We start from the raw sequence: 25509 nt of genomic DNA, 5'->3' as shown, positions 1-25509 counted from the left end.
ACAGATCAACTGGTGATGACCTGGTAATTAGTCGAAACTGGAATGGAAAATGTTTGTTGACTTGAGGCAAATATAATGGATTTACAAGACGGTTATTGAGCATCCCAGAAGTAGTATGCCTGTTCTGTGCACAAAGTACACTGCCTTAAAAAATTAGTATAGAGATTTCCAATTCACTCGATATTTTCTGTTGTAACTGCACATATAAAGAACATGAATGATTACATTTAAAGATCAGTAGCATAATCGATTCTGAAGTGCCCGATATCGACCCATGCTGAAAGACTCATGTTAGTACGTGGTGTAGCCTCCACGGGAAGCGATGCAGGAGATGATTCTGACATCCAGTCGATCGCACAGATAGTGAATACTGTCCTGCGATACGTTATGTCAGGCCTGTTCACATAGTTCCGTAAGAGTTGTTGGTTGACGAGAAGCACGAATCATTTTTCGACCCAACATAAACCACATTTACTCTCTTGGTAACAAGACCGGAGATCGTTCTAGACAGGGAAGTTGTTGCACGTCTTACAGAGCACGTTGGCTTTCACGAGCAGTTTGTGGGCAAGCATTATCCTGTTGGAACAACACATCGCCTTCCTGTTCCAAGAACGGCAAAAGAACGAGTCTAACAGCATTCTGCAAGTACCGAGCGCTGGTTAGCGTCCCCTTTAGCAACACCAAAGGTGAAAGAAGGTTATAGCTCATCGCACCCCATACAGTAAGGCCTGGGGCGGGACGAAGCACTCTACGGCACAGCGCTCATGAGGTATAAGCTGTCCGCGCAAACGACCTTCACCTGTGTAGATGCAGAATCTGATTTTAGGGATGAAGATGATCGTTCCTTTTACCAATTCGTCATCTGATGGCACCAGTCGAGCATTCCACGTCATTGCCGTGGTGTGAGCGGAAGACGAGTGAGAGATGTGCAAGCACGTAGTCCTAGTGCTAATAACCGGTTCGCAACACTTCGTGTTCGTCTGGGCTCATAAGAGTTTTTATCTGTGCTGTGGTAGCTGTACGATCTGCCACTTACCCTTACAATAAGACGATGCTGGTGGGCGTCTGTGTTGAGTGGAGGTCGAGAAGCTAACGTACGGATTTGCGAACGTTCACGTGACCACTGATACAAGCATCATTCCACAACCGACGCAGTACTTACAACTTGTGTGGCGTTTCTCCGAAGGGACCATCCTACCACTCGGAGTACCACAATTTGGTCCCTTTCAAATTTGCTCAGTTGGCTGTAGGAAACAAGAGTGCGTGTCTGTCATAGCTCCCTGCTTGCTTTACACGTTTGCACCATATTGAGCCATCTGGCTGTGAGCATTCTCTATGAGAGGGGTAGACACATGTACATCTACATCTACGTGATTACTCTGCTATTCACAATAAAGTGCCTGGCAGAGGGTTCAATGAACCACCTTCAAGTTGCCTCTCTACTGTTCCACACTCGAACGGTACGCGGGAAAAACGAGCAAGTAAATTTTTTTGTGCGAGCCCTGATTTCTCTTGTTTTATCGTGGTGATCATTTCTCCCTATGTAGGTGGGTGCCAACAGAATGTTTTATAAATCGGAGGAGAAAACTGGTGATTGAAATTTCATGAGAAGATCCCGTCGCAACGAAAAACGCCTTTGTTTTAATGATTGCCATTCCAATTCACGTATGATGACTGTGACACTATCTCCCCTATTTCGCGATAATACAAAACGAGCTGCCCTCCTTTGTACTTCTTCGATCTCATCCGTCAGTCCTTCCTGATGCGGATCCCACACCACACAGCAATACTCCAGAATAGGGCGGACAAGCGTGGTGTAAGCAGTCTCTTTAGAAGACCTTTTGCACCTTCTAAGTGTTCTGCCGATGAATCGCAGTCTTTGATTTGCTCTACCCACAATATTATCTATGTGATCGTTCCAATTCAGGTTCTTTGTAATTGTAACCCCTAAGTATTTAGTTGAATCTACAGTCTTCAGATTTGTGTGACTTATCGCCTAATCGAAATTTAGCTGATTTCTTTTAGTACTCATGTGAATAACTTCACACTTTTCTTTATTCAGGGTCAATTGCCATTTTTCGCACCATCCAGATATCTTATCTAAATCATTTTGCAAGTCGTTTTGATCATCTGATGACTTTACAAGACGGTAAATGACAGCATCATCTGCAAACAATCTAAGACGGCTACTCAGATTGTCTCCTAAGTCGTTAATATAGATCAGGAACAATAGAGGGCCTATAACACTTCCTACGGGAACGCCGGATATTACTTCTGGGATACCTTCTGGGGGAAGACGTTGAAACAATTATCAATACACCTTCTAGCCCGCAGGTGGCATATGCCGTCTTCGGATCAAAATCGACTTCGTCCTTCCATGAGCATTAACTTTCCCCCGCGCCGCATTTACAACAGAGGTACCTACAAGAACGGTGGTCTCTTGCACTTGTGCAGGGTTCCTGAAAACGGGTGCGATGGGCAGCGCGCAGGGCAACTTCGGGCTGATGGACGTGGTGGCGGCGCTGCACTGGCTGCGCGAGAACCTGCCCGCGTTCGGCGGGGACCCGGCGCGCGTCACCCTGCTGGGGCACGGTTCTGGCGCGGCGCTCGCCAACCTCGTCGCCGTCTCCTCCGTCGCCAAGGGTGAGTATCCCACTGCCTGCGCGCTCTTTTGCTTTCTCACTGCGTTCCGCATCCTGCACTGGCCCTCATAAACACCGCGTCATACTCGTCCTAATGCTCGGTTCTGTTTCCGTCACGACACTTTTACTCCTGAAATGAGCTTTCGCAGGACAGAGCGGATCAGGTTGCGGAAAGGGGCCAAGGTCAATTACTGTTATTTATACAAAAACACACACAATTTTATTCCTCAAACCAATGCACAGTTTTCTCTTTAAAACAACAAAGATCAGTTTACGGCTGAGGGCCCAAGTAACTTCTCCAGAATAAGTTCAAATGATTGCTTTTAAAACACCAGGAACGGCTAAAGGTCGAAATAATATTTCAGATCAGCTAAGAAAATTCTTTATAATAAAAAAGGCTTTAAAGATAAGCTTTTCCACGGTACACGAGAAACATCTTAAGAAAACTTGATGTTTCTTGTCGACTGAAGGCCCAAACAATTACTCAACAATAATCGAAGACAACCTTAAGATACTTACAGAACAAGACTGAAGGCCGTTTCAAGATTTCAAGATAATTAAAGAGAAACCTTACAGACAAGGATTTACATGTTAAAGCCACAGGTTCTGAAACAAACGCGGCTGAAGGCCTAATCAGAGCAACAACAATTTTATAAAAAACAGGGCTGAAGGCCTATTCTTAAAATAGTTGTCATGAAGTTCGGCTGAATGCCATGCACTAAACACAAGACAGACAATATAAATACACAGCTGAAGGCCTGGCACATTTCCTGCGACCAAATAAAATGACAATCACAAACTACAAACAGTGGAGCTCAGAAGTGTTCCAAGGGTCGGCCTGGGGAGGAAACTAACCACACTTAACGTGAGACAGGCAGCCAAGCGTAACACTAAACAATCGGGTTGCAACACACAACCAAGGGACGGCTGAAGAACGAACCAACAACCTAAACAATTACCTCTGTCGCAACCGACCAAACTGCCTATTCCAGTACGCAGACAGCATTCATCTGCTCAGTGGAAATCACAGAAGCTACACACAATTCGACGTAAACACACTTGCACAAGAACTCGAACAATCGTAAAAGCAGTCACTGTGGAGCAAAAAGGACGAATCAATTCGACACACAGAGAGTTTCCACAAGCGGTCGACGACCAAATACACGTCGGCCGATGAGACGACCGACCGAACGACCAACCCAGGTCGTTCCCACTTAAGTTACGTGTGTCGGCGACGGTCGGGCGAGTCTTGGCTGTCCGAAGCTGACTGCAGCTCCAACCCGACTCCATGTCTGTTCGGAACTCAGAGACACGGCGCTCCGGGAACACTGGCTCGGACCCATCCATGTAGAGGTAACTCTTGCCCATTGGCCACGACATCTCTGCACAAGAAAGGAACCGACCCACGTCCGGCAAGATGACCAAGTGACGAGGCCCAGAAACGGTCAAAAGACCCAATACACGCCGCCCCATCAGACAGACCAACGGTCGTCCCGCTCCAGTCTCCCTCCGTCGGACAGTTCACGTGTGTCGCCAGCGGTCGGCGAGCACCTCACTGGCGCTCCGTCCCCGACTTCACTGCTGCTGCGTCAGGACTGAACGCTCGACAGACGACGACCCGGAAATACTAGCGGTCGCTCCAGAAATGCACTTATCGACATGCGCTGCTGCTGCCACTCCCGATCAAGCAAACCAGCTACCTCGTGACGCCAGTAAATCGAATTAAAAGAAAATACGAGGTGACAGAACCACAAAAACAAGATAACGAGCGATAAACGGTATGACCGGGGACCACGCACGGCTCAACTCCGTGAATTTACTAGCCTGACAACAGTTCGGCTATTTGCCTTCGTCTTGGTTACTGAGCCAGTTCCGTTAACATAACCAAAAGTTATTGACGATGGGCCATCGTAATCTACAGCTTGTTCACGAGGTCCTGACCGAATTTTCAAGGATGTGCGGGCAACGGAAGGCACACTCTCCTCCTACCAGAGGCCAGTACAGGGGAGGGGAACAACCTACGCTTTCCTATCGCAGGGCTGCCGCGTTCTCGTTTGGCAAGACAATCGCTTCATAATGGATACGGGACACACAGATAGCGTACTGTTAGTGCGCCAGTGTTGACAGAGACTGAGTAAAAACACTCGTGGCCTTAAGTGGGAATTAAGGAAAACTTTCCACCCCTGGCAACAGGCCAGGCTGCAACGATCTTCACTTTCAGTCCGTATGGAGCCCATCCAATCCTCATATCTGAATCTTCGCAAATTAAAACTTGTTACGTTCACACCACTCCTCTAGATCATTCAACAACGACGCTGGAAGACAAATTTCAGCTTCCCGAAAGAAGCAAGCACAATTAACGTTGTAACAAAGCATAGTAAATACTATCTGCTGATAAGTATACTCTATAAATAATAAAGGTCGCAATAGTCATCTACGTTCCAGCAGTGTTTTACGTAATTAAAGTGATACCTTTCATTAAGTAAAAACAATACAAGGCATTGTATAACGTTATCCTTTACTGTTCCGTCTGGTCACAGTCCTATAGATAAGTTTCGTACATTTACGCTTCGAAGCCTTCTTGGCACTTAGTTTGGCGAATTGATTCCAACAGGCTCCCTACTTGCTCTGAAATTGTTCACCACTAAGAAACTTCGCAAGAAAACGGTAGATGGGAAGTTATAAGTGACATCGCAGAATATGACAGTAATTTAATGCTTCATTCATTTACATTGAAGGTATACGAAACTATTTAACAAACATAGAAATTTACTGGTGTTAAACTGTAAACCTTCAATCATTTGAGTAGTGGAAAACGCCATATTTTAATTTACTTGATCAGCTTTTCGATGTGATAGTGGTCCATTTCCTCTATAAGTTGTACCAAAAGGGCCATCTTTGTCTTCGAGACTAACACCCATCCAGTTACTTTAACCCCAAGTGTTACGAGCAAGAACAACTCGTGATTTAACAGGGCACCTCAGAGAAGACAGCGTGCCTAGCCGTTGGCTGCGCACGTTACGTCAGCTGTGTGTGTGGCCTCCCCCTGCTCGTCTGGAGGGTCGCGCCCCACTTACGGCTGCCGTGGCTCTGTATCGCGTTCCACCCACTCTGGCCGCTCTTGCCTTCCTCTGACAAGGACAGCTTCTCCACTGGCTGTTTCACCATTCTCCCTCCAGCGAGAAACGTTCTGATTGTCTGTCCTTAACACTGCCTTCTCACTGAAATAAACTATCTCTTAACGTGCAACAGGGTGTTGCAAAAATGTGCAAGTTATTTCTCCGTGTAAATGAAATATGACAGTCTTATAGCAGGGGTGAAGGACAGGTAAAAACAATAGTAGTTAGTCTACGTTAGTCTCATGAGGGTCCGACCCTTCTCTCTCAATAAGACCATCCCTCACACTCACCCTCCGGACTTTTCCCACTCCCCACTCCTGCTCTCCCCATCCCCCCCCCCCCCCCCCCCCGGATGTCAGACCTAGCCCACTTGTGCTACTTGACTTACCTGCTGTCTGTTTCAGTCTCCTTGATATTATAAGTACGTTTATGCCTGCTTCAATCTCCTTGATGATTACGTAATTAGTGGTAGGAACCTTCATATAGCTAATTTCAGTTCATCCAAGATGTCGAATTTATGCCACTAGTGCTACTTTCAAAAAATTCAAGAGAGCGGAAACAGATGGTGGAATCAGCGTTTTTTTACTTCTTTATAAACCAATTACGCCGTAGCAGGCAGCCTCCGTGCCCACTCGCTTTCTGTCAAAGTTTCTGAGCTTACAAAATTCGCTGTTAACGTTAAATGCAATTCTGAACGTGTCTGCATCTGCAATCCGTATAGTTACGACGTCGTTAAGTTTCATAGCATCAGTTGCTTAAAGATTTTTCATATTCACAGGAGAAAGAAACGTGCAAACTGCACAATACGTGATGTTATTTCTTTTCTTTTCGTTGTAGCATGTAATTTCTAACTTAATAAGATAAAGCTGTCCATATAGCCTCTGATGTTTTCTATGTCGCTCTTAGATTGGCAGTACATCAGAACCACTTCATTTTGGTAAGAAATGGGTAGACGACCGAGTACATAATACCGGGTGCGGAAAGAGATATGGTCTTCCTGAATCAAAAGATGTGGCAACTGGTGAATTCTGACTGCAGACCGCATCTCGATGTATTCCTTAAGCTGGAACATCAGAGGTTAGCTCAAGTCCTTGAAGTGAAAAATGTGGTCTGCCTGCTCTTATTTTAGTGCCTACGCCCAATTCGATGTATTGTCGAAATTTTCATTACAGTATAACTTAGGGATAACGTTTCAAATATTTATTCCCAAAATCTGGAGGTGATCGTTCCTGAAATCTACGTCCTCCTTTTCTAATTTAACTTCGAAGTCATTGAACATTTTATGGAATGTATACAACAGAATAATTTCCAGTCATACAACACGACGAATATTTGTTAATTTAATTGGTGTTCTGTATGTGTACTTGATAACATTGAATAAGAACACTAATCTCCAAAGTGATGTAATTGGCCTATTCAGATAAGTGAAATGGTCGAACGCTTGCAAGGAATTTTTTTTCTTTTCAAATTAAATTTTTCTAGAAGAAGGGAGTGTATAGCTAATGAGGAGAGAATCATGAAATCCGTTAAAGTGTTATTGCTTCTTCTCGATTACAAATGCGCATAGATTAATCGTATTTCACAGAACTACATTTATTACATCAGTGTACGCATAGGACTACAAAGTTTTCATTTCGAAACAGCTATACGGCTTTAGAAGGTTTTATATTTTACGTGCATTCCCATGCACTCTTGAGATACTTTTTACAGTTCGTTTAGATTCACGGTTCTCAGTTACGTTTCACAAATGTTCAGTATGATCCCTCCGGACGTACGACCAGCATCCAGCCGTAAGCCAAAGTCGTCCCGCAGTCTGGAGTTACTTAATTCATCATGTTGCTGTGACGCGTCACAGTTTTCCCGAAGTTGTTGGAAGGGTGTAAGGTGGGGAGAGAGGGCGGGAGTGCGGGGGGGGGGGCGACGCACATAGGTGCAGTGTTTCAGAAACACCCACATACTATCGGATCAGAGAGCCGTGAAAGTTAAAAGATAGCGAGATACGCACACCTACCGATCGTTGAGGCAGTTCATTGTTACTAAATGCTCTTATGCGTATGTGCTAGTGCAGTGGTGCTCCGTCTTGGGAAATATTTAAGTTTTCGGCATCTTCTCGCGATTCTGGAACAGACGGATCTACAACATATCTAGGCTCGTGGTTCCTGTTACTGTCTATTTTAAAAAAAAAAAAATAAGTACCGTAAATCGTTTCTCGAAAATGGCTCAAAACACTTGTAGCTTAATAGAGACGTTGCTGTGTTCCCCATATTCTTACTTTTGGTCGGTTCGCTTTTCCACTTAAATGGAATACAGCCATACAACTGCATACTGTACATCTCCGTATCCAGTATGAATTCATAATACCGTAAACGTTGTTATTTACGCCATCAGGAATTTTAGCAACTGAATCACATGTACTTTGAAACACAAACGTGGCCGTAAGACATGCCAGACATTCACGTGGCTAAAGGCCCCAATACACGCTTTGTCAGTTACACACTACAACAAAACAAGCAGTCTACATTGCAACTAATATTTAATACAGCAGTGCCTAGACTGAACATTTTCTGTACTGCTTAACAAGTTCGGTGTCGTTCCAATAGCTTCAAAAGTTACTAATCTGCCAGTTACGCCAGAAGAGCAACAGCAGGCTGCGCTGAACGCCCCATACAGCTTCGTCTTAAACTAAGCCGGCAAACTGACGAGATCGTCTGTCATGAGGTCCCCCAACGATGAAGATGGGCTCGCAGTCCTGCCTTTAGTTATGTTTTTAGAGTGTAAGAAAAGACGGATGGAAAAATTTCAGGTGTGATGTAAAGAGTGATTTCTGAAGTGAAAAACGTATTCATACTTGAATTTTCTTAAGAAACTGGCACGATGACGTTAGAGGGACGATTACGTTAGAGGGGCGAATGTACAAACTTACAACGGTTGGCGTTGTTGGTACGTTAATTGAGAGAAAGAATACGGCATTTACAAAAACTGACAATGTCCTTAGGAGAACAAATCCACCAATTTCAAACAGATATTATCCATCTTGATTGCATTACTTTTTTAAATAACCGGTTTCGATTCAGCATGAACCATCCTCAGATCTGAATGTATAGATTCCAAGATTAACCTGCCCAACTATCATCAAATTTAAGCGCTACATCATATAATAAAATATGGCGTAACCTGTGAATTTGCTGATAGCTGGAGCGGGTACTCTTGTAACCTATGCATTCAGATGGTTTATGTTGAATCGAAATGGGTCATTTAAAAAATATTGCAACCAATATGAATAATAAATCTGTTTAGAAAACGTGGGACGAGAAATATGACCTCTCCTCATCAACGTATTACGGCAACAGGTTCCTATATGCGGCGAGACGTTTGGAGTACTTGAAGGTTTCTACGATCATATCGCTTCAGGCACTCGTGAAAGACGAAAAATGAATATGTGTATAAAGTGAACATACTAAAGAGTCAAGTGATGACGAGCACAGCCGGCCGGAGTGGCCGAGCGGTTGAAGGCGCTACAGTCTGGAACCGCGCGACCGCTACGGTCGCAGGTTCGAATCCTGCCTCGGGCATGGATGTGTGTGATGTCCTTAGGTTAGTTAGGTTTAAGTAGTTCTAAGTTCTAGGGGACTGATGACCACAGCAGTTAAGTCCCATAGTGTTCAGAGCCATTTGAACCATTTTTGATGACGAGCACAAGTTATTATAATTTGGGGTTCTGTCACTGTTTACTAGTATTGGGTTGAAGAAGTGTAGGGCCCCCGCCAGCACGCAGAAGTGCCACAACACGACGTGGCATGGACTCGATTAATGTCTGAAGTAGCGCTGGAGGGAACTGACACCATGAATCATGTAGGGCTGTCCACAAATCCGTAAGAGTACGACGGGGTCTGGAGATCTCTTCTGAACAGCACGTTGCAAGGTATCCCATATGTGTTCAGTAAAGTTCATGTCTGGGGAGTTGGTGGACAGCGGAAGTGTTTAAACTCAGAAGAGTGTTCCTGAAGCCACTCTGTAGCAATTCTGGACGTGTGGGGTGTCGTATTGACCTGCTGGAATTTCCCAAGTCCGTCGGAATGCACAATGGACATGAATGGATACAGGTGATCAGACAGGATACGTAGGTATGTGTCATCTGTCAGAGTAGTATCTAGACGTACCAGGATCCCATATCACTCCAACTGCACACGCTCTACACCATTATAGAGCCTCCACCAGCTTGAACAGTCGCGAGGGTCCATTGATCCATGAGATTGTCTCCATAACCGTACACGTCCATCCGCACGATACAAACGAGACTCCTCCTACGAGACAACACGTTTCCAGTCATCGACAGTCCAATGTCGGTATTGACGGGTCCAGGCAGGCGTGAAGCTTTGTGTCGTGCAGTCATCATGGGTACACGTGTGGGCCTTCGGCTCGGAAAGTCCATATCGATTATGTGTCGTTGAATGGCTCGCACGTTGGCACTTGTCGATGGCCCAGCGTTGAAATCTGCTGCAATTTGCGGACGGGTTGCACTTCTCTCGCGTTCAACGATTCTCTTCAGTCGTCGTTGGCCCCGTTCTTACAGGATCTTTTTCCGGCTGCAGGGATTTCGGAGATTTTATGTTTTACGGGTTTCTAAATCTAAATCTGCATCTATATGATTACTTTGCTATTCACAACAAAGTGCCTGGCAGAGGGTTGAATAACCACTTCCAAGCTGTCTATCTACCTTTCCACTCTCAAACGGCGAGCGGGAAAAACGAGCACTTAATTGTTTCTGTAAAAGCCGTGACTTCTCTTATTTTGTAATGATGATCATTTCTCCTTATGTAGGTCGGTGTCAACAGAATGTTTTCGCAATCGGAGGAGAAAACTGGTGATTGAAATTTCATGAGAAGATCCCGCCGCAACGAAAAACGCCTTTGTTTTAATGATTGCCACTCCAATTCACGTATCATGCATGTCTGTGGCACTATCTTCCCTATTTAACTGCAATACAAAACGAGCTGCCCTTCTTTGAACTTTTTCGATGTCATCCGTCAGTCCCAGCTCATGCGGATCCCACATCGCACAGTAATACTCGAGAATAGGGCGGACAAGCGTGGTGTAAGCAGACACTTTAGCAGACCTGTTGCACCTTCTAAGTCTTCTGCCAATGAATTGCAGTCTTTGGTTTGCTCTACCCACAACATATGTATGTGATCGTTCCAATTTAGGTCATTTTTAATTGTAATCCCTAAGTATTTAGTTGAATCTACAGCCTTCAGATTTGTGTGATTTATCGCATAATCGAAATTTAGCGGATTTCTTTTGTTACTCATGTGAATAACTTCTTCATTCAGGATCAATTTCCACTTTTCGCACAATACAGATATCTTATCTAAATCGTTTTGCAATTCATTTTAGTCATATGATGACTTTACGAGAAAGTAAATGACAGTATCATCTGCAGACAATCTAAGAGAGCTACTCAGATTGTCTCCTATGTCGTTAATATAGATCAGTAACAATAGATGGCCTATAACACTTCCTTGGGGAATGTCGGATATTACTTCCGTTTTACTCGATGACTTTCCGTCAATTACTACGAACTGTGACCTTTCTGACAAGAAATCACGAATCCAGTCGCACAAATGAGGCGATATTTCATAGTCACGCAGTTTGGTTAGAAGATGATTTTGAGGAACGGTGTCGAAAGCCCTCTGGAAACCAAAAAATATGGGATCGATTTTACATCCCCTGTCGATAGCACATATTACTTCGTAAGTATAAAGAGCTAGTTGTGTTTCACAAGAACGATATTTTCTGAATCGGTGCGGACTATGTATCAATGAATCGTTTTCTTCGAGGTACTTCATAATGTTCAAACACAATATATGTTCCAAAACCCTACTGCAAATCGAAGTTAGTGATATCGGCCTGCAATTTAGCGAATTACTCCTATTTCCCTTTTTGGGTAATGGTGTGACCTGAGCAATTTTCCAGTCGTTAGGTAGGAATCTTTCTGTGAGCTAGCGGTTGTGTAAAAATATGGAGCTATTGTATCAGCATACTCTGAAAGGAACCTGACTGGTACACTGTCTTGACCGGAGGCCTTGCCTTTATTAAGTGCTTTACTACACCGAGGATATCTACTTCTATGTTTCTCATCTTGGCAGTTGTTCTTGATTGTAATTCAGGAATATTTACTTCGTCTTCCTTGGTGAAGGAGTTTCGGATAACCATGTTTAAGAACTCTGCTTTAGTGGCACTGCCATCAATGAGTTCACAATTGTTATCGCGCGGTGAAGATATTGATTGCGTCTTGCGACTTGTGTGTTTTATGTATGACCAGAATCTCTTTGGGTTTTCTGCCAGATTCCGAGACACAGTTTCGTTGTGGAAATTATTAAAAGCGTCTCGCATTGAAGTACGCGCTATATTTCGAACTTGTGCAAAACTTTGACAGTTTTGGGAATTTTGCATTCTTTTAAATTTGGCATGCTTATTCGTTGCTTCTTCAACAGCGAACTGGCCCGTTTTGTGTACCATGGGGGATCAGTACTATCACCTATTAGTTTATGTGGTATATATCCCATAACTGCCGTCGACACTATCTCTTTGAAATCATTCCACATCCCTTCTACGCTTACATGATTAGATCGGTACACTCGTAAAATGGTCGCACTTGAAAATCCCCACTACCCTGGAGATGTGCTGCGTCCCGTCGTTCGTGCACCGGCTATAACACCACTTTCAAAATCATTTAAATCTTGATAACCTGCCATTGTAGCAGCAGTAACCAGTCTAACAACTGCGCCTGACATTTCTTGTCCTATATAAGCGTTGCCGACCGCAGTGTCGTATCCTGCCTGTTTACATACCTCTGTGTTTGAATACGCATGCCTACACCAGTTTCTTTGTCTCTTCAGTGTATATATACGTACATGTACGTTTACCCATATACATGAACACTAAGGTATGCGCTATTGTGACTGTGATTTTGTTGTTGGCATGCATTATCATCAGTGCATGCTCCATGGTACTTAATCTAAAGTTAACCCCCCTCTTGTGACTACAGTTTTTCAAGTTGGCTGTATTCAGGGTGATGCCTATTAACGTTAAAAATCTCAGAAGTGACGTAGATGAGGCTGAGACAACCAATTTAGTATAAGACACTTAGGTCGCAAATGTCGGGAAATACCCCTAAAGTGGATGAAAAATGTTAAAGACGTGACGCCGTCAGAAGACGTATCTCGCCAAACGTGCAGTGGTTGAGCCTATCGGTTTGTCACACCTTATCATCCCAATACTAGCCAGTTATCCACTTCGGTATGCGGGGTTCAGCGTTCGAGTCTTGCGTCTGGTAGGCAGAATTTTTTAGATTGAGTTAGACAACTGTGTGTTTACATTGAGGTAAGATTTGTTATTTGATTTTCGGGTATCGCTGTCTGCGTTGGTTTATAGGAAAATACAGTACCTACGTGTCTATTATTAAATAACGTCTGTAAACAGAAAAATCTGGGACCAAAGGAAAGAAACACAAAACAAGAACAGCTTTACCTTGGTTACAGCAAGGTCTAGCTTCCAGGTTTACAACAGATCACATTTATAAAAGGCGTACGAAATTTGCACCGTTTGCTCGAGCACAAGTATCGCATCGCTCAATCAACCCTTCACGGGAAAGCTCAACCGCTGAACTTGTAGCGAGGTACATCATCTGGTGACGCCACATGTTCAACAATTGGCAACCGTTTTTGGGGTATTTGCGATGCGGCCCCCAGTATCATATTAACTTACTTGTCTCAGCCTCATCTATGTTGCTTTGAGGGTTTTTAAATATTTGTAACAATCACCATGTATAACATTAGTAGCTCTTTATTTAGCATTAACAACTTTTATAGGTGAATGCATGGTTTCGCGGTGATATGAATTAATAAACTTTTCTCGGACTTCCAGCCGCGTCAGATGGTCTCCCTCTTTACACGTGTTCCGATCAGAGACTGTATACAGGGTGTCACAAAAAGGTACGGCCAAACTTTCAGGAAACATTCCTCACACACAAAGAAAGAAAATATGTTATGTGGACATGTGTCCGGAAACGCTTACTTTCCATGTTAGAGCTCATTTTATTACTTCTCTTCAAATCACATTAATCATGGAATGGAAACACACAGCAACAGAACGTACCAGCGTGACTTCAAACACTTTGTTACAGGAAATGTTCAAAACGTCCTCCGTTAGCGAGGATACATGCATCCACCCTCCGTCGCATGGAATCCCTGATGCGCTGATGCAGCCCTGGAGAATGGCGTATTGTATCACAGCCGTCCACAATGCGAGCACGAAGAGTCTCTACATTTGGTACCGGGGTTGCGTAGACATGAGCTTTCAAATCCCCCCATAAATGAAAGTCAAGAGCGTTGAGGTCAGGAGAGCGTGGAGGCCATGCAATTGGTCCACCTCTACCAATCCATTGGTCACCGAATCTGTTGTTGAGAAGCGTACGAACACTTCGACTGAAATGTGGAGGAGCCCCAACATGCATGAACCACATGTTGTGTCGTACTTGTAAAGGCACATGCTCTAGCAGCACAGGTAGAGTATCCCCTATGAAATCATGATAACGTGCTAATCATGATAACGTGCTCCATTGATCGTAGGTGGAAGAACATGGGGCCCAAGCAAGGCATCACCAACAATGCCTGCCCAAACGTTCACAGAAAATCTGTGTTGATGACGTGATTGCACAATTGTGTGCGGATTCTCGTCAGCCCACACATGTTGATTGTGAAAATTTATAATTTGATCACGTTGGAATGAAGCCTCATCCGCAAAGAGAACATTTGCACTGAAATGAGGATTGACACATTGTTGGATGAACCATTCGTAGAAGTGTACCCGTGGAGGCCAATCAGCTGCTGATAGTGCCTGCACACGCTGTACATGGTACGGAAACAACTGGTTCTCCCCCTTAGCACTCTCCATACAGTGACGTGGCCAACGTTACCTTGTACAGCAGCAACTTCTCTGACGATGAAATTAGGATTATCGTCAACTGCACGAAGAATTGCCTCGTCCATTGCAGGTATCCTCGTCGTCCTAGGTCTTCCCCAGTCGCGAGTCACAGGCTGGAATGTTCCGTGCTCCCTAAGCAGCCGATCAATTGCTACGAACGTCTTCCTCTCGGGACACCTTCGTTCTGGAAATCTGTCTCGATACAAACGTACCGCGCCACGGCTATTACCCCGTTCTAATCCATACATCAAATGGGCATCTGCCAACTCCGCATTTGTAAACATTCCACTGACTGCAAAATCACGTTCGTGATGAACACTAACCTGTTGATGCCACGAACTGATGTGCTTGATGCTAGTACTGTAGAGCAATGAGTTACATGTCAACACAAGCACCGAAGTCAACATTATCTTCTTTCAATTGGGCCAACTGGCGGTGAATCGAGGAAGTACAGTACATACTGACGAAACTAAAATGAGCTCTAACATGGAAACTAATCGTTTCCGGACACATGTCCACATAACATCTTTTCTTTATTTGTGTGTGAGGAATGTTTCGTGAAAGTTTGGCCGTACCTTTTTGTAACACCCTGTCGATCTCCTCTCCCAGTTATTTGATAAGACATTTGTAGGACTATTTAAGCACATGTTGACACCGTGGTACTTCCTACATGGCGGCCAGTATTTCGACCAGTTGGACGACGTGTCTATAGGAAGCCCATTAGCTCCATCCATAGCCAACCTTTTTATGGAAAAATTTGAAGGCATCGCCTTTTACACGGCTCTACCTAAGTCAAGTTGCTTTTATCGTTACGTCGATGACACTTTTATCATCTGGCCCCATGGTCGTGAAAAACTGGGAGAATTTTTAGAACCCCTGAACAGCATTCACCGCCACATCAAGTTTACGATGGAAGTCGAGAGAGATGGTGGAGTGCCCTTCCTTGACGTTCTCATTCGACGGAAAACCAATGGGCACCTCAGTCACAGTGTCTACAGGAAACCGACACACACAGATCGGTATCTGCACGCTCTCAGCCACCACCATCCGGCACAAAAACGTGGCGTTCTGAATACCCTCGTCCATCGTGTTAAAGTCGTTTCAGACGCTGAAAGTCTGTCACTAGGACAGAGCCACCTCCTAAAAATCTTCCGGGAAAACGGGTACAGCCACGGACAGGTGTCACAGGCTATATCTGGTGTGACTCGCAAGAAACACACTAACAGAGAAGAGAACACCACCGAAGAAGATAGCAAGAAACTTGTGTTTTTGCCTTTCTGTGGTACAGTGTCGGGAAAGGTTAGGTGGCTCCTGAAGAGATATAACATTTCATCGGTGTTCAGGCCCCCAGCAAAAATTCGTCAGCTCATGAGGCCTGTGAAGGACGATCTAGGGCTTAGAACGCCTGGAGTGTACAAGATACCGTGTCAGTGTGGGTGTTAGTACGTCGGCCAAACAGTACGCACGGTGGAGCAACGCCGGACGGAACACGAGAGGTGCTTACGCCTACACTATCCAGAAAAATCAGCCGCGGCAGATCACGCCTCAGAAAATGGACATCGAATTCTATTCGACGAAACATCAGTCGTTATGAAGACGAAGGGATTTTGGGATAGGGTCATAAAAGAAGCTATTGAAATAAAAACCTCTGAAAACACCAACAACAAGGACGTAGGTTTGCAGCACAGCACAGCCTAGGACCCGGCTATTGCGATGTTAAAAACGGCGCGACGGACGCGAAATGAAAACATTACCATACATGGCGAGGAAGAGAGCACCAGTGACGTCGCAGCCGGCAGTGCGGCCATATTAAGACGCGGCCACGGCGACACAGCAGTCAGTCTTACCACTTGACAATGACTGGGGAGAGCTCGGTCGAAAGCTTGTGGGATTTTAACCACGTGACGCGGCTGTAAGCCCGAGAAAGTTTTATTAAAACTTTTATGGGCTTATAAATTTTTATTCAGAATAAGAAAAGGTATTGTCTTTTATTATGTGACTCAGCGAGTAAATTTGCTGAAAGCTGGACAGGTTATTACTGAAACCGATACATTCAAATCTTACGATGGTTCACGTTGAACCGAAACCTGTCATTTCCAGAATTAATGCAGTCAAGAAGGGTAATATATCTGTTTGAAAACCAGTTCCAGACTTCTCCAAGGGCATTGTCAATTGCTGCAAATACTGTATTTTTTCTCTCAATTATCGTGTCGCCAACGACAACCGTTGTAAATATGTAATCGCGTCAATTTTTGGAGCCAGCTTCAATTTCTTAAGAAAATTCAAATGTGAATACGTTTCCCTCTTCAGAAACAACTCTTTACATCGCGCTTCACATTTTCCTCTGTTTTTCTCGTACACTCTTGAAACACAATTAAAGCAAGGATAGCCAGCGCTTCTTCACCGCTGAGGGACCTGATGACAGATGATCTCATCTGATTGCTCGTCTCGGTTCAGCCGAAAGTGTATGTGGCGTTCCGTAAACCTTACTGCCGTTCTTCCAGCGGACTGTTCAGCTTAATAATTTCTTAAGTCATATTCGAGGAAAGTTGGTTGTTTTGAGAAAGTACACAGTAATTTCCGATAAATGAGATACTTCACGTACGTCCATGGAGAATTTTTTATTCAGATAAGTCATTGTTTTGAAATATATCTAGAATGACGATACATTCTCAAAATCATAAATTTTATCGAATTTTTTTTTCTAAAAAGTACGTCTGTGGTTATTTGCCATTGTTTACTTGCAAAGTGAGTGCACTTGGCATCACTTATTATTGACTTACCATTGTTTATTTGCTGGGCGAGCTTAACGAAAAATTATGTGAAACTTCCCAAAAATACAAATTTAAAGGGTCCGCATTGTTTCATTACATGTTACTGTATTTGCTTTCCCAGTTTTTCATACAATGAAGTGTAACAACCTGAAAAATTAATCTACTATTCAGACCAATACTGAGGATGTCCCTTGACTTTCCCGCAAACACTCTGTCACATAAATTCACTTAAACAATGGTAAGGGACACAACATTGTTTACTTGCTTAAAAAATTATTCACATTTACCTACGTTACAACTACTACAACTACAAGCAGCCATGTTTTTGGCACTCAACACCATTTACATACACACATCTTGAGAAAGTTGCTATTAGTGAACAAGTGAACGTGTTTTGCACGTAATAACTCTGTTCCACATTGACTGTCCCACAGTCGAGGTCTTCAGTTCAAACTGGGTGTGAAGTTGGAAGATAGTTTCCTTTCACATTTACTATACAAGGATGCGGCTGTGTTTCATTTAAGTAGAAAAACAAACCGCCAAAAAGTAAGAATATGGGGAGCACAGCAGCTACATGTCATAGCCCAACATGAAAGTGACTATCCATAGCTTCATGTATTTTGGTGCCATTCCCAAGAAAAGATTCCTGAACTTTTTTTCGGGAAAGATTAGTAACAGGAATCACCAACATGAATATGTTGGAGATCCGGTTTTTCCACAGTCGCGATAAGATGCCGAAAATTTCATTTTTTCCCAGGGTGTACGGCCGAGCAAAGTGGCGCAGCGGTTAGCACACTGGACTCGCATTCGGGAGGATGACGGCTCAATCCCGCGTCTGGCCAATTTGATTTAGGCCTTACGTGATTTCCCTAAATCGCTTCAGGCAAATTCCGGGATGGTTCCATTGAAAGGGCACGGCCAACTTCCTTCACTGTCCTTCCCCAATCCGATGAGACTGATAACCTCGCTGTTTGGTCTCCTTCTCCAAACAAGCCAAACCCAGGATGGAGCACCATTGCACTCGCACATACATACAAGAGCATTTCGTAACAATCAACTGCTTCAACGATAGCTGGGCCGTAATGGGAGCTACGGGTCACGTGTTCCACCTTTGTCCTCCAGAGTCATCTGGTCCCATGGTATGTGATTTTTCTTCCTGTATGGATTTCTGAAAGGCTGTGCCTATGTGTCTCCCCTTCCAGAAACTTTGGGTGAAATGTGACGCCCCATAACTACTGCAGTGAATTCAGTAACCCCAGACGTGGTCGCTGAAGTGTGGGGTGGCTTTGACTGTCAGTTGAATGTTGGTCGTACGTCCTGTGGAGTGAGCGTATTGAACATTTTGTGAAATGTTACTGAGAACTGTAAACCTAAGCGTAATTATAAAAAGTATCTCAAAGATGCGGGGGAATGCTTGTAAAAACACAACCTTTAAAATCGAATAGCTGTTTCCAAAATATAAACATTGTAATCCTATACGTACGTTCATGTAGAGGATATACCGTGGTATTGTAAAATCAGATGAATCTATGCGCGTTAGTAATCAACAAGAACCGATAATACTTCCATGGGCCTCATGATTCATTGTATATTAATTACCAACTTCCTTCTTCCAGAAAATCACAGGCTGAGAAGGAAGAAACACCTTCCATGCGTTCGAACTTTTCATTTCTTTGAAGGGGCCAACTGCATCACTTTAGAATTAAGTGTATTTTTGAAAAATATGTGTTGTTACTCCGCGATGCCAGATACACAAATACAACACGATTCCAATTAATAAATATGCCCGCTGGTAGAGAAAAGTTGTTTGATTCGAAATTATTCTGTTGAAGTTAAATTTGAAAAGCCGGACATAGTTTTCAGGAACTGTCACTTGCATAGTTTAGGTACAAATATTGGAAGCATTATCCCTAAGTTATTAGGTAATTAAAATCTCGAACATACATGACGTTTGAAATACCCGCTGAAATAAAAGCAAGCAGATCATGTTTTTCTCGTGAAGGATTTCAGCTAACCTCTCATGTTGCAGCCTAACCACCACATCGAGATCTGCTCTCTGTTCAAAATTCTCCTATTGACACATTGAATTGAAGAGTGCAATGACTTCGCACCCGATACTGGATATTCAAGTTCATTTACCTATTTTCTACCTAAATGTGACGGTTTTGATGTACAACCAAAGAGCTCCATCGAAGATATCCGATCCTTCTCTGCCTTATTAAGCTAAGTTGTCCATTAATGTCTTTTTCCAGACAGTTTAGTAATCTAGGTTTAATAAAATCCGTGCTACAACAAAAAGAAAAGAACTGATATTATGTTTTACACAATTTGCATGCCTCGTTTTCCTATGAAAATGAACAGTTTAAAAATACTTGGTCTTTTGTTACGACTGATGGGAATAAATGCTGACGCAGTAGTAAATATATACAAAACTCAGACGGAGACACGTTCGTAATTGCACATAACTTTAAGAGCGGCTCAGAAACTTGCGTAGAAAGCATTACTTTTGTTATCTTTGTTAGTTTCTGACGTTTAATTATCCAGTTGTTTATATCAGGAAACGCTATTTGAAAAGAGTAATCAGCTAAGAGTGGAAGGTTTGCTGTTTACTTATTTCGTAAAATTACTGCCGCTCTAAAATGAGAAGCAGCTTCCTTTCGAATGCGCGTTCCAAGTTGAGAATTAAGCGATGGTATAGAAGGAAGCAGAGCATCAAAATAGATACGCGCCACCTTCTCGGCGGAGAAGAAATTGCCCATGAGCTAAAAGCTTCCATTCCATTTCAAAGGTTTCGCAGATTAAACTGCTCTCTCGAAAGTTAGATCCTGCTGCAAGGGTGGAAACTTTGGCAGTTCTACCGCCGACTTTGCCAGGAACTGAGTCTGCTTTCGATTTGCTGTACAAGTGAAGCGTCGAGTGCATAAGGTGCTCGTGGATGCTACACTCAGAAAAAGGAACTGAATGGCGATTGATATATAGCTTGCTCATGAAACTAACTCGATTTTATGTCACTGATGGCTGCAAATACGGATCCCGGATTGTATGAAAGATTTCGCATGCTTGCATTATACGTGTTGTCCATACCTCACTGGTGTTGTACAATACGTAACTAGAAACGTCGTTTTGTTTGGAAAGGTGACAGTCTGTTTATGACATTATACAGGGTGTCCCATTCAACCCCTCCCCTCCCTCCCCGATTTCAAAGACCTAGTAAAAAAACCACAGTATATGCGACAATGAAAAATGCACCAGCAGATTAAAACTGTGTGCCGGACCGAAACCCGAACTCGGGACCTTTGCCTTTCACGGGCAAGTGCTCTACCATCTGAGTTACCCAAGCATGACTCGCGACCCGTCCTCACAGCTTTACTTCCGCCAGTATCTCGTCTCCTACCTTCCAAACTTCACAGAAGCTCTCCTGCGAAGCTTGCAGAACTAGCACTCCTGGAAGAAAGAATATTGCGGAGACACGGCTTTGCCACAGCCTGGTAGAGCACTTGCCCGCGAAAGGCAAAGGTCCCGTGTTCGAGGCTCGGTTCGGCACACAGTTTTAATCTGCCAGGAAGTTTCATAGCGGCACACATTCCGCTGCAGAAATTTCGTTCTGAAAATGCACTACATTGCAGAGCATCTCACCTCTACATGTGAATCATTTGCAGCATGAAGAATATCGAGTCTATATTCAATTTCTTGACAAGTTCTTTGTAACATTCCCTCTGTTATTGTTGCAATCACATTAGTGATTCGATGTCGCAACGTATGAATATCGTCCACTTTGGTCGCATACACGTGGCCCTTCACGAAGCCCCACATGAAGAAATCAAGCGGCGTTAATGGAGGGTGAACGTGGTGGCCATGCAATGGGTCCTCCGCGTCCGATCCAACGATTGGGATATTCCCTATCCAGGAATTTGCGAACAGCCGTTGACCAATGCGGCGGAGCTCCAATCTTGTTACAAAATGATGATGGGCTGCAAGTCTTGTCTCTGAGGGTACAAAAACTGCTCCAACATCTCCAGATACACTGACCCATTCAATATTTGTTCCGCAAAGAAGAACGGTCAAAAGATCCCGTCGCGTATTAGCCCGCACCAGACGTTTAGTTTAGGGCCATCACGAACATGTTCAATGTCAATGTGCAGATTTTGCCAAATCCGAACTTTATGCCTGATAATCCTTCCTGGTAGATGAAAAGTTGCCTCACCTTAGAATAAACATCTTCCCAGGAAGCTGGCATCCATATCAATACGCTGGCCTAGGTGTATGACGAATTGACTTACTTGGGCTTCAAGAAATGTTTGTCTGATGTCATCCACTGTCTCTTCTGCAACTCAGTAACGTGTACCGCCAGAATGTTTCAGAACACTCCCTGTTGCCACAAAGTTCCTATACCATTTCTTAATTGTTTTCACATCAGGTGGATCACATTTATACACAACGACGATAATTTCTTTGCACGGTGATCGGCGATTTTGTTTCTGCTAACCATACTACTGCTTGCGCGCGCAGCTATGGAGTTGCCATTTTCTCTTCATGCGACCATGCTGCACTCTACTGACGATACTTGGCATTTCTGACCAGGGAATATAAATTCTTTGAGATGCTCTACAATGTGGTGCATTTTGCATTTTCGTATCTACTATGGTTTTTCTCTCCTGGGTCCTTAAAATCAGGGAGTTTTCAGCGGGACACCCTGTATTTATAACTAATACTCCAGATGCATCTTTGTAGGATTACGCATTACGCCGCTTTGCTCTGTCGTGTCACCGACATATTACAACAATATTGAAATTTATTCGTAACTTACCAAAACCAGTCTTGTGTTCAGCCGGTCCCTTCACTCTAAACTCTATTTCTCTGTACTGTAACAACTTTCACGTGGGAAGACGTCTAATTTAATTTTATTTTTTATCTTCACTGTAGTGGCCCCTAAACCGCAGTAGCTTTCCACAAATCATACAGTGTATACCAGCAACAACGAGTTTTAAGAGTGCTTGTTTATCGATTCGAAAAGTCCTTGATAACTGTCCGAATGTATGTGGCACTCGATGTCTGTGCGTAGGAACGTAATTTCCATAAAGTTCGGGACGTTGTTTTCTGGACGCGGATATGGCGCTCGATAGGGAACCAGATATGATCTACCAGGTTCAGACCAGGAGAATCTGGCAGCCAACACATCAACGTGAGTCACTATTACGCTTCTCAAGGCACCGTAGCACGTTCCTGGCCTTGTGATACGGATAGTTATCCTGTTGGAAGATGCCATCGCTAACAGGGAAGATATCAAGGTGACGGAATGTAAGAGATTCGCACTAATATTCGTGTAGTTTTCAGCTGTCATGGTGCCTTTGGAAGGGTTACACTTATATCGCTGACACTGCACGAATGCAGAGCCAAAGATACTGCTTCCGGTCTGAGATTTTAGTGTTAGAGTAAGAGCGCGCTTGACGCACAGCTGTGAGTGTGTATCAGTCTGTGAACAAAAGAGGATGCAGTAGGCAGTTTTTTGTAGTGTGCTCTGTAAAGCCACCAATCGTAGATTATAATATAGGAATTTTCTCATGCCAATATTTGGTGTTAAGCCGCACGTAAAATACGTAGTTTAAAACGATGAGTCATTTTATAATGGAATGTAAAAGGAAATGATCAAATGTAAATTTAATAGTGACAAGAAAGGATTGCTAGATTGATATTACAAAGAAGCTTTAAGAGTACATGTATTATTGGAATATAAATATGGAAGCCGAAGTCTTCTAACAGTTAAGGTAAAGAAAATAATTTTTTATTACTTTCCTTTTGCCGATCGTTAGTGTAAATGAGTTGGCTGATAATTGGTAACAGTAACTTATATGTTGAGTAGCCGCAGAATGTACGTAAACGGATGTGATGTATAGACTAGTTACATATTTCCTTTTTGTAATGTTTCTAAGATTTTTAAAACAGGTATACGTAATTTGAAGATTTGTCTTTATGCATTTTAGTGATGTTAGATAATATTTTCTGTAGAAATTTCATTGTTTGTGACTACGTCAGCAAAGAACATCTTACATCTACGTCTACGTGATTACTCTGCTGTTCACAATAAAGCGCCTGGCAGAGGGTTCAATGAACCACCTTCATGCTGTCTCTCTACTGTTCCACTCTCCAACGGCACGTGGGAAAAACGAGCACTTAAATTTTTCCGTGCGAGCCCTGATTTCTCTTATTTTATCGTGATGATAATTTCTCCCTATGTAGGTGGGTGCCAACAGAATGTTTTCGCAATCGGAGGAGAAAACTGGTGATTGAAATTTCATGAGAAGATCCCGTCGCAACGAAAAACGCCTTTGTTTTAATGGTTGCCACTCCAATTCACGTATCATGTCTGTGACACTATCTCTCCTATTTCACGATAATACAAAACGAGCTGCCCTCCTTTGTACTTTTTCGATGTCATCCGTCAGTCCCACTTGATGCGTTTCCCACACCGCACAGCAGTACTCCAGAGTAGGGCGGACAAGCGTAGTGTAAGCAGTCTCTTTGGTGGACCTGTTGCACCTTCTAAGTGTTCTGCCAATGAATCGCAGTATTTGGTTTGCTCTATCTACAATATTATCTATGTCATCGTTCCAATTTACGTTATTTGTAATCGTAATCCCTAAGTATTTAGTTGAATTTACAGCCCTCAGATTTATGTGACTTATAGCGTAATCGAAATTTAGCTGATTTCTTTTAGTACTCATGTGAATAACTTCGCACTTTTCTTTATTCAATTGTCAGGTTTCGCACCATACAGATATCTTATCTAAATCATTTTGCAAGTCGTTTTTATCATCTGATGACTTTACAAGACGGTAAATGACAGCATCATCTGCAAACAATCTAAGACGGCTTCTCAGATTCTCTCCTATGTCGTTAATATAGATCAGGAACAATAGAGGGCCTATAACACTTCCTTGGGGTACGCCGGATGTTACTTCTGTTTTACTCGATGACTTTCCGTCTATTACTACGAACTGTGACCGTTCTGACAGGTTTCCATTTAGTAAAAAGGATGTAATTTTTACAAAATTGTTAAGGCTTTCGTGGCCACTTATTGACAAACTGCCTATTGGCTTCTGTCTCGGGCTCTTCGGCCGACGTTCATCTAATGATTTTACTGACGTTTTGCCAGCACGTGTGGCTGGCATTGTCAAAGCTTCACCCTCCATTACCGGTGGTGAACTGGAGCCGAGCTCGCGGCCGCAGGCTATATGTACCTGGCGCGCCAACGTCCGAGGGCTTCTCCTCGGTCATTTCCGGTGCAGGCATATATTGATTAACGAGCTAGAGATATATTAGAACAGTCACAAGCCCGGCACACTTTAGATGCCGAGTGTCACACGTTTCTTATAGCTCCTGAAACGCTTGAATATTCTCAACGACGTGTCGTTTAAATTCTGCAAGACAGAGAGTCGTCCTGCCTTAATATAGAACGTGGGAGGCTTTTGATAAGGGTGCGTTCGATAATGACCCTTTAATTAAATATGTTAATCATTCATTAGTTATATTAAGGGGAATGATCAAACATGTAGGCACTGTAATGCGTTGAAACGGAAGATAGAAACGGTTGGTATGTGTTCCTTGCCGCGCGGGATTAGCCGAGCGGTCTCAGGCGCTGCAGTCATGGACTGTGCGGCTGGTCCCGGCGGAGGTTAGAGTCCTCCCTTGGGCATGGGTGTGTGTGTTTGTCCTTAGGATAATTTAGGTTAAGTAGTGTGTAAGCTTAGGGACTGATGACCTAGCAGTTGAGTCCCGTAAGATTTCATACACATTTGAACATTTTTTGTGTGTCCCTCTGGTGGAAATAACTCACTTTCATTACTAGGTGAGCCAGACGAACCTCTAAAAACCCATCATGACCAATTGTAAAAAAACCATTCATACGCGTGGGTTGCAAAGGGTAACATCTAGTTGTTACTCTTCGCTGTTCAGTGCAGTTTACTTTATCAAACATGATGGATTTATATC

At 43.4% G+C, this 25509-nt stretch overlaps 1 protein-coding gene across 1 annotated transcript in view; it reads left to right on the top strand.

Annotated features, from left to right (window-relative positions):
* Positions 1-2474: 2474 nt before the first annotated feature.
* The window catches only part of LOC124584853 (neuroligin 4-like), a 300880-nt gene continuing 277845 nt past the window's right edge, over positions 2475-25509 (top strand). The window contains exon 1 of the mRNA XM_047131372.1: positions 2475-2643. Coding sequence (XP_046987328.1) covers positions 2475-2643 — 169 coding nt within the window. The remainder of the gene's footprint in view (positions 2644-25509) is intronic.

This window comes from Schistocerca americana, chromosome 1 (assembly GCF_021461395.2).
Source record: "Schistocerca americana isolate TAMUIC-IGC-003095 chromosome 1, iqSchAmer2.1, whole genome shotgun sequence".
Classification (NCBI taxonomy): Eukaryota; Metazoa; Arthropoda; class Insecta; order Orthoptera; family Acrididae; genus Schistocerca; species Schistocerca americana.
Note: the sequence above shows the minus strand (reverse complement) of the source record. Positions and strands in the feature narration are given on the sequence as shown.